Raw genomic sequence first — 14,550 nt, 5'->3', positions numbered from 1 at the left:
TTAAGAAGACAATTTTCAGGACATCACAACAGTCACTAAACAACTAGGTATTCCATGTAACTATTGGAAACTACTATTTCCAATAGAAGAAGATATAAATTCCCCCAGGCTAAGATAGGCCTGTGCCCCTGAGAGGCCAGGCATGTGCTGAGGAAAGGCCCACAGCACTGGGCCAGAAAGCCATGTGACCTCATACCTGGGTCTCATGTGACTCTGGTTGTGGGATCCCTGCTGTGGGTCAAGGGCCCCCACTTACTCAGAGGGACTCTCTGACAGATGTGGGTGAAGGTCAGGGTGTGGTTTGCCCAGCTGGCTCTGTTGCTAACATTGCAGGTATACGTGTGCAGGCCGCTGGCGTCAGTCTGGTCCTCCCAGTGGGTACTATTTCTTTGATTCGAGATCAGCGTGCTCCCTCTGTACAAAGCGTAGCTCACATTGTCATCCTTGGGCACCAAGCAGGACATAGATAGTTGACAAGTCCCATTATCCCAGGACTCCCACTGGACCTTCAGGCAAGGTGTCTCAACAGGATCTGGAAGCAGAGGTTCTGGTCAGAGAGTTCTGGAAATACAAGTCCAACGGGAACCAGAGGGACAGAGTGGACAGTGCTTAAAACTCACCAAATATAAGAACCTGGAAGTTCTTAGTGAACATTTTTCCACTTTTGTTGGTGATCTCCAGCAGGTAGTGACCACTGTTTTGCAGCTTAGCTGACTTGATTGTAAGAGCAAAATCCCCAGAATCATAATCATAAATACCACTAGAAGCCATGGTTAGATTTGGGGATTGAGCATTTTTCCAATTCATGATCTCAGTTTTTGCACATGAGCCCTGTTCTGTCTTCTTCCATTGAACAGAATCAATTTCTGTTTGTATGTTGGGAGGCTGCAGCCGGACAGGCTTTCCTGAGACACCAACCACTTCTTCAGAAGAATCTGAGCAATCTAGAAAAGAAAACTTTGTCTGAAGGTAACTGAAAGAGTATGGGACCTGAGCAGCATGTGACCTTAAGCTAAGGGCCTGGAGCAAGTGTGAGGAGGAGCCCAGAGAGCCATCTGTTTCTCCCTGTCCCCAGGCTCCACCTAGTTGGAAGGCACTCACAGACCAACAACAGCGTCTAAAATCTCTTTTGAAGATTCATTTTTAAATATGTATATGCATGTGCGTCTGTGTATCGGTCTGTACAGGTGAGGGCGATGCCCAGGAGCCCAGCAGAGGGCCTCCTTAGAGTTGGTGTTTACAGACAGTTGTGAGCTGTCCTACATAAGTGAACTCAGGTTGTCTAGAAGACAACCTGTGCTCTCTGAACTGCTAAGTCATCTCTCCAGCCCCAAACTAGAATCTCCTGATTCTACATGACCGACACGTTTCAAATATGTTGCCCATACTTAACTTCACAAGAACCCCATGAAGGTCTTATCCTCATTTTCATAACTAAGGAATTGAGTAGTGGCTAAAAAGATGGCTCAATGGCTAGGAGCACAGGCTGCTCTTCCAGAGGACCTGGGTTCAGTTCCCAGCACCCACATAGCAGCTCATAGCTGTCTGTAACTCCAGTCTCAGGGGATCTGACACCCTCACACAGACATATATTCAGGCAAAATACCAATGAACATAAAATAAAAAATAGATTATATATATATTTAAAAAATAAGTTACTTAAGTAAATAATCCCAGCCACACAGCAAAAAATGATGAGCAACTGACTTGGCTTTAGAGCGAGATTTTGGTTCCGCTCTCTTTCTAATATAATTTACTGTGCAGTGTATGTGCACGTGTGTGTTCAGGTGCATGCACTTGGGCATGTGGAGAGCAGAGGTGGATGTTAAGAGTCTTTATCATTCTCCACATTGTGTGATGGGGGGCTGAGGTGAGAGCACACTCAGGCTGCGGCACACATATGGAAGCCAAAGAACTTTCAGAAACTGATTCTCTCCTTCCATCTTTTTGAGGCAGGGTTTCTCTTGTTCTGTCTCCTACTCTATGTACCCCAGGCTAGCCTGTGGGCTTCCAGGTGATTCTCCTGTCTCTACCTCCCATTTCACCTCAGGAGTGCTAGTGTTTACAGAAGCTAGCTACCACATTGTTTATGTGTGTGCGCGGGTTTTCCCGGGATCAACTCAGGTTGTTAGAATTGTGCAGCAAATGTTTTGACCTATTGAGCCAGCTTGATGGCCCTCTCCCTTATTTTGGGGGACAGGCTCTCCCACTGAGCCTGAACCCCTTGGTTCATCTACGCTGGCTTTTTAATGGGTGCTGGGGTTTGAACTCAGGTCTTGAATAGCAGCTTTCAGATCAAATGCTATTAAGCCATCTCCCCAGACCCCTCCTTTTGGATTTTAAGACAGGGTCTCATTAAGTAGCCCAGGCTGGCCGCCAACTCACTATCCTACTGAGTGGCCGGAATGACAGACATGTCCCCCCATGATCAGTTCCTAGAGGATAATTTTCTTACCACCAATGTTATAAACACCACGTTACTGGTGTGACTCACACCGTTGTAATTTGGCTGTCAAGTTTCCCCCCAAATGTTCATATGCTGCAGGATTGGTCTTCAGCTGATGACATTGTTGAGAGGTGATTGGCTCATGGGCACTAATCTCATCAATCTACTACACAAAGGCGGGGCTCAGTCAGTGGGTCACTAAGGGCACATCCTCGAAGGCTACATCCTTCCCATTCCTGACCATGTCGCTCGGCTGCCCAGCTGCTAGAAGGTAAGTACCTTTGCTTTGTCAGATCCTCCCACCATGACATTCTGCCCCATCACAGTCCCACGGGACAGGAGTAAGCCAACCGTCGACTAAGGCCTCTGAGATAAGGCTGTAGATATTACCTAGCGTGCCCGAGGGCCTAGATTCAATCCTCAGCACTACTTAATGCCAGGAATTAGCAGCATACAACAGTACTCTTAAGCACTCAGGAGGTAGAGGGAGAAGAATCAGAAAGTTAAGGCCATCCCCAGCTACCCAGCAAAGCAGAGGCCAGCCTGGGCTACATGAGACCTCATATCAAACAAAAAGAGCAAATAAAAAAAATAAAAATAAGTTGAATATAAATTTACCCCATTTTAAATTTGTTCTTCCAGGTATTTGTCACAGTGCCAAAAAAAAAAAAAAAAAGTCTGACTCCCAGAACACCAAAGGAAGCACGCATGGCCGGCAGTGACTGCCAGAAATCCTCAACAGTCAGACCCAGTAAACACTGCTGAATCCACAGCCTGTCTTGTGCTCTAAAATAGAGCCGGACTCAGAGTCCTCTCAAAACACTTAGCACACTGCACTGTGGGCGGTGCTCGCCAATGCTTAAAGTTTACTGCTGTTTTAGGAACCACACAGTCTCTGCAAGAGCACTCACTAACATTTTAAAACTGTGCCTTCCAGGTATATGTCTGCACTTCCCTCCCTGGGGATCAAGATGTGATCAATTAGCATGGTGATGGTAGGCTGTAACTCGGTAGCAGACTGTAGTTCAGACTGTAGTGCCTCAGGGCAGTAAGTGACGCCATTGGTAAGGAAGCCATGTGGTGCCATCCAGAGGCTGTAGAAGACAAGAATGACATTCTTGAGCTAAGGAGCCTGCAGTGTGGAGGAGCAGGAGGTCAGGGAGTAAAGTAAGAGAGAGATGGTTACATACATGGTTCTTAACAATGTAGCACAGTAAGAAGAAAGGGAGAACAAGATGGTGGCTAAGCAAGAACATCCAGTATCTTCTTCCCACACCAAATTACCTCGATGAAACTTAAGAAGAGCACGTGGGGACCACAGTGCCCAATCAGAACATTATACCAATACAGACAGGAACTGCCATCCACATCACATGCACCCCAACCCCAACCAGTCCAGTGTAAGGTGTGATTTCTCCAAGGTGGGAGTGTGAATGAGTTAAATTAGGGCTTTAGGCTCGAAACCATGTACCAGGCCTGACATGGTGAAACCTGCAAGCAGCAGAGAGCACCGCAACTCCTACCACCAACCCAATACCCACAGACTGTTGTCAGAACTACATTAGCCCGAGAGGCTGAATGGTCCACCTCTCTTTTGTAACCACAAGAAGCAGGGCAGGAAATAAGACTCCAGTAACTGGGGGAGGTGGTAGGCTTGTTTGAGAGCTCAGTGACAGGGCTGTCATGGTAACCGACAGAACTGAGGAGAAACTGCACATACAAGACACCACACACACACACACACACACACACACACACACACACACACACGGGCCCTGCATCAGATGAAGACCTAGGCACTAATAGGCCAGATGCTTGTCTTAGCCCGCATCACCTCCAGCTGTGGCATGGCCCACATTCATCCCTGAAGCTGTGCAGGTCCTGGAGGCTGTGATGGCTCAGGTTATCTATCTATCTGAAGACTGACTTCACCAAAACAACCTGACACAGGGTAAAGCTTTGCCAGATTCTCCTGGGTCTTTAACGTGGGCAGTTCATGTCCAGCAATACACATTCACTAGAAACTTGACTCAGTGAGGACTTCACTGGCTCCCTACACCCCAACACTACATAAAATGTGCATCCCAGTACTGTGGAGGTTTTTGCTGGAGGATCAGGAATTCAAGGTTACCCTGGGCTACATAACTAGTTTGAGGCCCGCCTCAGACACATGAAATCTTGTCTCAGAAAGAAAGAGAGAGAGTGAGAGAGAGAAAGAAAGAAAGAAAGAAAGAAAGAGAAGGGGAGAAAGAAAGAAAGAAAGAAAGAAAGAAAAAAAGAAAGAAAGAAAGAAAGGAAGGAAGGAAGGAAGGAAGGAAGGAAGGAAGGAAGGAAGGAAGGAAGGAAGGAAAGAAGAAAGAAAGAGATGGGGAGGGAGGAAGAAAGAAAGAAAGAAAGAAAGAGGGAAGGGAGGGAGGGAAGAGAGAGAGAGAGAGAGAATGAAAGAAACACACCTTATCTCTAAGGACATGTATCACCTGGACATGAAAGGTTAGAGCAAAATTTTCCATGAAAATGGAATCAAAAGAGAGTAGCCACCCTTCTATCAAAAAAAACAAACTTTAAGTAGCTACCAAAAAAATCCTAGGAATAAATAAATATAACTAAAGAAGTGAAATACCTCTATAAGGAAATTTACAAAACGTAATGGAAGACGTTGGAAAGGACAAAAGAATAGAAAGACATACCACATCCTTGGATTTGAAAAATCATTATTATTAATGTAAACCATACCAAACTATCAATGATATCCTCCACAGAAATAGAAAGAAAATTATGTGAATGCATATGTAATCTCCGTGTGGCTGGCTATGGGCATATGGATGCAGGTATGCCCAGAGGCCAGAAGAGGGCGACAAATTTCCTTTTGGTGCTGGGGGTTACTCCAGGATGGGCGTTTGCTGAATTCAGCCCTTAATATTCAGGGCCCAAGAATATCTGGGAATTGGGAGGGCCCACTAGATGCCAGTGGTACCCTAGCCTCAGTCATGACAAACAAAAATGTCTTCAGACATTGCCAAATGTCCCCTGAGGGAAAACTGTCCTCTTTGACAAGCGCTATTCTGGGCATTGGAGTCAAGATTCCTGCCCCACGCCCACGCCCCGCCCACGCCCCGGTCCCGCCCCCGGCCCTCGCAAAGCTCACATTCCAGTTGGAATATACGCTGAAAAAAAAAATTAATTAATTTAAAAGGTGACAACAGAGCACCTGGAGGAGCATGAGTATTTCTTTAGATTCCTGGTCTGGGAAAACCTCCACACTAGCATGTGCCTGAGTGAACCATGAAGAATCAGAAAGCTCTGGAGCCAAGGGAGGGGCTATCAGAACATTTCCAGGAAATGAATCAAACCCTCTTGGGTAAAGGACCTCAGCAGCGGGCATGAACCTATTACAGACCCTTTTTTTTTTCAATACTGGGACCTAAACCCCAGTCCTCATGGTGGGAGGAGGGCAAGCTCTCCTCCCCTATGCAAACATCAGAGATAAAATAGCCAGGACTAGGGCGACATCTGGTCGTGTGATTGGCAGCACTGGTAAAGAAATAGACACGTATCATAAGACTTCAACTCCTAGAAGCTGGCATTCCCCTGTAAGCTATGAAAAGGAAGAGGGGAAGGAACCAGATAACGCTGTGGAGACTAATCTAAGTGCGTGGGTTGGAGGAGAGCTTTTGATTGGTTGACACACAGGAAGATAGATCACAGGGGATGACGAGATCTGAGGTACCTAGGACTGATAACTGAGCAGCAATATCAGCCATGAAGAGTCAAGAGTACGGTCCAGAAGAAAAGAAGCTGTGTGTCGACGGCATGCACTGCGTCAACCTTGTGCTGAGCTGAAAGCTCTGGGGGCCAAACTCCACCCCACGTGGGACTGAGAGGACAGAAGGACCCTGGGGGGTTCACAGGAAGAGACTCAAGAGCAGCCAGCAGGGCCGAATCTAAAGGCTCCAGGAAAGGAACCGAATATGCTCGCCACAGAATCAAAATCCACGGGGCGGGGCAGGGTTTTAAGTAAGAAACGGAATCCTGATCAACGAAAGGGGAGCGATTAAAACAGAAGGGCGGAAGAGGAGTGGCTGGAAGGGCCATCATCGGCTGCATCTGACTAGCTCAAGGGCGAGGTCGGAAGCTCAACTGCTGTGCACTGACGTCAGTGAGGACGTCTGGGCTGCCTGTGTGTCTCCCTCCCCCTGTGGGTCGTATTTTTAGCATATGATTGATGGAGTTCTCAGGAGCATTAGGCCATGGTTTACTTAGGGTTACTATTGCGCTGACAAAACACCATGACCTAAAGCAGAAGGAAGGGTTTATTTCACTCCACAGTTTCATGATAATAGTCCGTTATCAAAAGCACTGAGGGCAGGAACCCAAGCAGGGCTGGAACCTAGACGCCGGGGCTGATGCAAAGGCCACAGGGGGGCGCTGCTTATGGCTTGCTCCAAAGGGCCTGTGCAGCCTGCGGTTTTTCTCACCTCACACCAGTCAGAAAGGCTAAGGTTAAAAACTCAGGAGACAGCAGGTGCTGGCGAGGATGTGGAGAAAGAGGAACACTCCTCCACTGCTGGTGGGGTTGCAAGCTGGTACAACCACTATGGAGGAATCTGGCGGTTCCTCAGAAAACTGGACATGACACTTCCGGAGCACCCTGCTATACCTCTCCTGGGCATATATCCAGAGGATTCCCAGCATGCAATAAGGACACATGCTCCACTATGTTCATAGCAGCCCTATTTGTAGTAGCCAGAAGCTGGAAAGAACCCAGATGTCCCTCAATGGAGGAATGGATACAGAAAATGTGGTATATTTGCACAATGGAATACTACTCAGTAATTAAAAACAATGAATTCATGAAATTCTTAGGCAAATGGTTGGAACTGGAAAATATCATCCTAAGTGAGGTAACCCCATCACAAAAGAATACACATGGAATGCAATCACTGATAAGTGGATATTAATTAGCCCAGAAGCTCTGAATTCTCAAGACACAATTAGCATATCAAATGATACTCAAGAAGAGGGAAAGAGAGAGCCCTGGTTCTGAAAAGACTTGATCCAGGATTGTAGGGGAGTACCAGGACAGGGAAGTGGGAGGGGGTGATTGGGAAATGGGCGGAGGGAAGAGGGCTTATGAGACCGATGGGGAGGGGGGGACCGGGAAAGGGGAAAGCATTCAGAATTTAAACAAAGAATATAGAAACTAAAAAAAATTTAAATTAAAAAAAAAAAGAACCAAGGACCACCAGCCCAAAGATGGCACCAACCCACCATGGGCTGGGTCCTCCCGGGTTCATCGCTAATTAAGAAAATGCCTCACAATTTGCCTACAGCTGAATCTCCCATTTGAGCATTTTCCCATTTGAGGCTCCCTCCTCTCGATGATTCTAGCTTGTGTCAGGTTGACCTAAAAGCAGCTATTACGACGGACCCCTTGTCAACTTTACACATTGCTTTTCAATTAGAATCTTTCTCATGTATCCCCAGGATAGTATATTAATATCAGTATCACAATAATTAGTATTACAACATTAGTATCATAATAACTTTAAAGGACCCACAGTCCTTACAAAATTCAAATACAATAAAAGTTCACTCTCTTTACAAAATATTCAATCTCTCTAAAAATCAAAAATCTGTTTTAAAGGTTCCGTCTTTCAGCTGTTGGACTCAAAAAAAAATCAAGTTAAGTTAAATACTTTCTCTGAGAGTGGAGAACCTGGGCACAGTCACAATCTGAATAAGCAAAGTCAAGCCCACCAGTGGAGATAACTCAATGTCCAATTATCTGGGATCCACTCACGATCTACTGGGTCCCTCCAAGCGCCTTGGGCCACCTCTCCAGCTCCACCCTCTGCGGCACACACAGCTTGACTTTTAGGCTCTGGCTGGCTCCACTCCGCTGCCACTGCTGTTCTTGGTGGTCATCCCAAGATGGCACAGCCATCTCCAGAGCTCCCAGCGTCTCTTGATACAACGGAGCTGCGCTTTGACCAATAGCCTCTTCTGGGCTCTCTTCAGGGACTTCAGTCCTGCCGCCCGGTGCCACCCCTCCCTTGCTCTGCATTAACCTTACACACCCTCAGAACCCAGTACCACCTGGTGACGCCTCCACTGCTAAGCGTGGCTACCAGAACAAGGTGCCACCTCCCTGCTTCAGCCAGGACAGGTCAGAACATAAAGGTCATGAACCTTTATGTCAGAACATAAAGAACGCTGGCACACAGGAAGAGTGTGCCTTCCTCAGCACCAGGGTATTAGCAGTGGCTGCTCAGAGCAAGTGGTTAGACACTGCCATTAGAAAAATAACCTCAGGATCAGCCTAGTGGATGGAGAGAGGAAGAGGGCGTTACAGGCAGAGCGGCAGCATGGACCAGGAGGCAACACTGGTCTAGTAAGGACTGCAGCCAAGCTGTCTCCAACATGCTCAGAAAGCAGAGTGGAAGATGTGAGTTTAATGTTTAGGTGTCTCAAAAAACTGTGAGGGGTAGCGGGAATATCTAGGGATGCGTAATCTAAAAACATACAGCACAATAAATAATAATAAGTAAACTATTGTGAAACCAACAGCAGAGTAGAGGCCCACAGAGAACACGGGTCTCCACTGTCACACAATTAAACATGGACTATACAGAAGAAACAGTATCCTTAACGGTGCTGTTAGTTCTTCAAAATAAAGTGTGGGACCGAGTGGTGACGGCTCACGTCTTTAATCCCAGCACTCAGGAGGAAGAAGCAAGTGGATCTCTGAGTTCAAGGCCAGCCTGGTCTACAGAGTGAGTTGCCAGGACAGCCAGGGCTACACAGAGTAACCCTGTCTCAAAAAACATAAATAAAATATTAATAAATAAAGTGTGGGATCTGTGGCCCTACACTGTACTGAGGGCACTTATTAAATTATACCACTGTGTTTAGTTTTAGGTAAATAAACCTAATGGGTTTATATACCTAAGCTGGGTTTGTCTATAAATAAAAGAGGAGCTAAGGGGGACTAGCAGGGTTACTCAGAGGATAAAGGCGCTTGCTGCCAACACTCCAGCCTGAGTTCAATCTCCTGAACCCAGGAAGGAAATAACCAAGTCTCAAAAATAGACCTTTAACCTCCGCTTGAGCACCATGGCTCAGAACCACACACACATACACACACACACACACACACACACACAGACACACACAGGCACATGCACAGGCAACACACACAGACACATAGACACATGCACAGACATACACACACATACACATACAGATACACACAAAAGTAATTGATTAATTAAAATATATATTTTTTTTTTAAAAAAAAGAGGAACTAGGCTGAGGGTGTAGCTCACTTAGCAGTGTTTGCACTGAAGCCCTAGATTAGACTCCCAGCAGCACATAACACAGGTATGGTGGCTCACATTAATAATTCCAGTACTTAAGAGTTGAAGGTAGGAGGATCAGAAGTTCAAAGCCACCTTCAGACACCTAGCAAGTTTGAGATCAGCCTGGGCTGATGAGACCCTGTCTAAAGGGTAAGAAAGTTAGGCAGACCCACAGACATCATGACTGTGGTTGTTTTTCAGATGGGAGAAAACCTAACTAAGAGTGGGAAACTACTACTGGCCAAAGCCAAAACAACGGGAGGTCGCAACCACGCCCTCCCCAAGCAACTGTGTGCAGAAGCAGACAAGGTGGAAGACACTGGGAAATTGTGGGTAGGATCAGGGGGGAAAAAAGTCCCTAGCCATGCTTCCATTTTCTGAAAGGTTTTCAGCCATCAGCAGCTGAACAGCAACCTTGAAAAGATGATTACCGGTTAGCACCAGACCAGGAACAAAAAAACCACGGGGACTTGGGCCCGGGTCCCACCAACAGCTAAGAAGCTATTCACAATTGATAGCTACCAGGAAAGGATATATTAACCACATTTCAGAACAGGACCCATGTTCAAGAGTAGCTGACCAACACTCTGTGTGTGTGTGTGTGTGTGTGTGTGTGTGTGTGTGTTTTCTCAAGACAGAAAAACCTGAAGTTAGGTAGTTAGGTGGGTATGTTGGCATGACCGGGAGAATTTGGAAGGAGTGGGGAAAGAAGAAAGAACATGATCAAAATATATTTATATGAATTTCTCACAGAATAAATTAATGTTTTCAATGGGAGAAAGAAACTCAGCTAAGCTCAGAGGCTGTGAATCTATGCCTACTTTTTGCTAAGTTTTCTTTTTTCTTTTTTTTTAATTGAATATATCCTTTATTTACATTTCAAATGTTAGCCCTTTCCCGGTCGCCCCCCTCCCAGAAAACCCCTAACCCATCCTCCCTCTCCCTGCTTCTATGAGGGTGTTCCTCCACCCAACCCACTCCCACCTCCCCTGCCTCGATTTCCCTACACTGGAGCATCTATCGAGCCTTCATAGGACCAAGGACCTCTCCTCCCATTGATGCCTGACAAGGCAATCCTCTGCTACGAATGCAGCTGGTTTGCTGAGTTTTCTCCTTGAGGTTTCCACAGTCCAGCGGAGGGAGAAAGGCAAGTGGGTTGTGCACACTTCGTGCAGGAGCCTAACAGCTGGGAGATTAAAGACAAGAAGTGTGGGAGACAGAAAACCCTCCCATCCCCGGGACTAGACATTTTAAGGGAGTAAAAAAGAAATGATAACATGAAAAGATGACGAGAGAAAGGAAGAATAACTTAGACGCTCAGAGTGAGAAAGGGGGCACTCAGGATAGCCTGAGTTCAGAAGGGAGTGGCCGCAGCCGGTTCCGGTGGTCAGGCACGCCACAGCCGAGGCTCTTGCTGCTGCTGCTCCCAGCCTTGGGGGCTCTTTTCCGGTGGTTAAGAGCGGATGAGGTAAAATATTAAGTCTATAGAAGAAGAACGGGGGCAATTTGATGGATTCTACTGCAGCTTTGAGGGGCGTGAGTACAGTTGATGAACTCCAGGACAGCTCTGCGGGGTGAGCACCAAGGAGAAAGAATGGTCTATGGGGCTGACTGTCTGACTGGGCAAGAGGTCACCCGCGCAGCCACCCCACAGCGATCAGAGTCAGCTCGGCTTTCTCCAACCTCGGTTTACTGCTCACCGGAAGCTGGGAGGCCTGAGTCCCTGCGGAGCGGGGAGGGGGAAGGGAGAGGGGAAGTCTCTGATGGCTGGGGTTGGGGGTGGAAATGGGAGTGGAGTAAAGGTGGGAGCTGGGGGGGGGGGAGGGGGAGAGTATAATCCCACCAGCCTGCAAAAGGATGTTGAGGTTTGTTTCTCAGTTGGGCTTGTGTGTTGCAAAATTTAAAACAAGGTTTAGAGGTTGACAAGAGATTCCATCAAGGCTGAGAAATGAACACAGCCTGGGTGGGGTTTGGGGAGGGAGCTCTTGGCAGGACCAGCTAAGGCAAAGTCACAAAAGAATGAGTATTCTGCAAAGGCCACAGCCCACTTCCTCCTTAGCTCTAACCTGACTGACCACCGCCTCTCCTGTCTGCAAGCAAGCTGATTGTCTCTGTCTGTCAAAACTGGCCCAAGCGTGTCCCTTCCTACTTCCAGTCCACTGAAGTATTTGCTTTCTCCAAGGCAACTACAGGGTACTATACCTCTCACTCAAAATCCTGGGGTTTTTTTTGGTTTGTTTGTTTGTTTGTTTTTAGGTTATTTCTATGCCCAGATTGGTTCGCTTTCTTCAGCTTTCTGAGCTCTTACCACACCAAGCCAATCCCCCGTCTCCCCACCTAAAAGAATCCAGCATCCTCTCAGATTCCTTTCAATGTACCCTGACTGTCAGTGCCAGGGCCTTTTCTGCCCTCCCTTGGAGTTGGTATTGTGCACACCTATTTTCCTGACTGGAAGATTTTCATGAGTAAAATCTGGGAGTGGGGATGTCATTCAGTTCATTGGGCTCTTGTCCCCCATGACCAAAGTTCTGTCTTTCAGGCCAGCCTGGAATATCTGAAGTTCTATCTTTTAAAAAAATAAATAAGTCGACCTCAGCTCCAAGGGTTTCCTTGCTAAATTTTGCCTAGTTCTCAGAACATAGTAAGGTCATCGTGAATCTGTTTAACCAATGCAAGACTGGCTCTGCTATAGGGAGTTCATGCAAAATATCAAAGAAGTGGTAAAGCCTCTGGCTTTGGCCTTTTGCTTTGGCCTTTTGCTTTGTGGGCTCTTCATCATTTGCAATTTCATTTCCTGTTCACAGGCCCTCAGAACAAAAAGCCAGTTGCCTTGAGGTGACCTGAAATGTCATGTACTTTAGGCTCAGGGACTTCTGAAAACAATTGCAACAACACCTGTTAAGAATATATACACCTAACCCCCATGAAGTGACCTTGAAAGTGCACTGTTGCTCGTTAGGAAAGGCTCGTAGCATTACTGCGAAACCATGTTAAAGACCCAAATGTCTGTCCATAACAGACTGAACAGTATAAGCCTGGGATGGTATCGTCTCACCCAGACCCACGGCATCCAGGACTCACAACTCCCATTCAAGAGATAAGCTACAGGTAGTACCGAGTCAAACCTCATGAAAACATCATGTGAAGGAAGTCTGTGGGACAACACTTACATCTGGGCAAAACTAACCCGTGAGATTTGAAGTGAGAATATTGCTTATGTTTATGGAAAAGACAGTAGATAATGAGTAGATGCGAACACACAATTGTCCCAAAGTCATCCAAAAAGCAACTCACAGACATGTACATTGATGTGTAGATATCACACTTTAGTAAGAAAGGTTTGCCAACAGTCGTTTGGCTGCCCCTAGGGTGGCTTCTCCACTCGTGCCTTGTTTGGGAGGAGGTGAAGTGACCAGAAGCTGAATGCAAATGAGTCTGGCCTGCTAGAGGGCCTCCTGGGTCCCCTCCAGCACAGTGACAACAAGAAACCGGCCCCTGAGAAACCCAACCTACCCATGGCACAGCAGTCTCCATGCTGAAACACCGCCTGTCCTTCCTTCATTTCTCAACCTTACCTCACCCAGGCCCAAAGCATCCAGGGACTCCTCACAACTCCCAGCCCATCCTTCTGTTCAGAATGGACAACCAAAAACCTGAATTCAGTGGGGAAGGTGACAATGACAAGGTGGTATTTGGGCAAAACTGTGACGAGATGAAGGAAAAAGCCATGGCTGGTGATGAAGCCACTCCCAGAGCGAGAAAGAGGAAGGTTAAATCATCGCTCCAGGTTTCCACAGTTTCACACAGACTAAAGTTCCACGCACTTTACAATGGCCCGAGGGGCCTAGACCGCCTTCTCTAATTTCTCCCCTTGCTCCCAGAGTTCTGGGTGACTATGGAGATGGCATAATCAGAGGCCCTGAGTTCTGATCTCCCTCAGGCACCCAAGCACCCATGGGTCCAGGCCAGGCCCCCATTCCACACCAACACAAGAATCCTTACCTTGGTTCTGATGAGCCCTGAGGAGCAGAAAGAGTGCAAACAGGACAGCCTGGCCCAACATCCCCACAGGACAGAGCAGGCTAAGCGGCCCCTCTCTTCTCCAGGTGCTCGGATGTCAATAGGCCCTGCAGCTAACAGTCAGCAGGACACAGCAGAACTACCTCCCTGCCTGTCCAGCCACAATTTCCTCAACTCAAGGCTGTTCACTTCTGCTGTGCACTGACAAGGCCACCGAGAAAGCCTCAGTCCCTCCACGTGGGTTCCCACAAGCTAAGCTGCCTCCAGTGGGTGGGTGCGCGCAGACTGACTCACAAAACCAGCTGCAAAATCTCTGCCCTTGGTCCTGGTGCTGAATCCTCAACGCAGGCAGAGTGGAGAAAGACCAACAGCGGTTATTCCAGACTGCCCCAAACCAACACACACAGTGGAAGCAGAAGTTTGAAGGAACTTAGGGATAGGGTGGGCTGAGAAGAACCCTAGTAAGTGGGTGCTAATGTTGAAGAGGAAGAGCATAAGGGGTGATTAAGTAAGAGAGAGAAAATCTAGACTTGCTGGAAAACAGCTAATCAGCATGGGAAGTCTATGATTTCAAATGTTCAGCATATGCAAACTGTGTTCCTGCTTTTACCCCTCCCCAACTAAAGGATGTGAAACAGGTTGTGCTGCTCATCCTCTCCCACAGCTGGATTCATCCTGTAGAACAGCAGGCAGCAAAGATCCCTTTGACCTCCAAGGAGGGGTGGA

The 14,550-nt window shown here is 47.2% G+C and overlaps 1 protein-coding gene across 3 annotated transcripts in view; it reads right to left on the bottom strand.

The window, feature by feature from the left end:
• Positions 1-14,333, bottom strand: part of Cd244 (CD244 molecule) — a 65,204-nt gene extending 50,871 nt beyond the window's left edge. Inside the window, exons 1-3 of one of the 3 annotated variants that reach the window (XM_052200088.1) lie at positions 13,807-14,333; positions 621-944; positions 257-532 (exon numbers count right to left, since the gene is read on the bottom strand). In XM_052200088.1, coding sequence (XP_052056048.1) covers positions 257-532; positions 621-944; positions 13,807-13,867 — 661 coding nt within the window. In that variant the 5' untranslated portion in view covers positions 13,868-14,333. Of the gene's footprint in view, positions 1-256; positions 533-620; positions 945-6,173; positions 6,223-13,806 lie in introns of those variants that run through there. The other 2 variants (XM_052200087.1, XM_052200089.1) reach the window with 2 other exon arrangements.
• Positions 14,334-14,550: the final 217 nt, after the last annotated feature.

This window comes from Apodemus sylvaticus, chromosome 12 (genome assembly GCF_947179515.1).
Source record: "Apodemus sylvaticus chromosome 12, mApoSyl1.1, whole genome shotgun sequence".
NCBI lineage: Eukaryota > Metazoa > Chordata > Mammalia > Rodentia > Muridae > Apodemus > Apodemus sylvaticus.
Note: the sequence above shows the minus strand (reverse complement) of the source record. Positions and strands in the feature narration are given on the sequence as shown.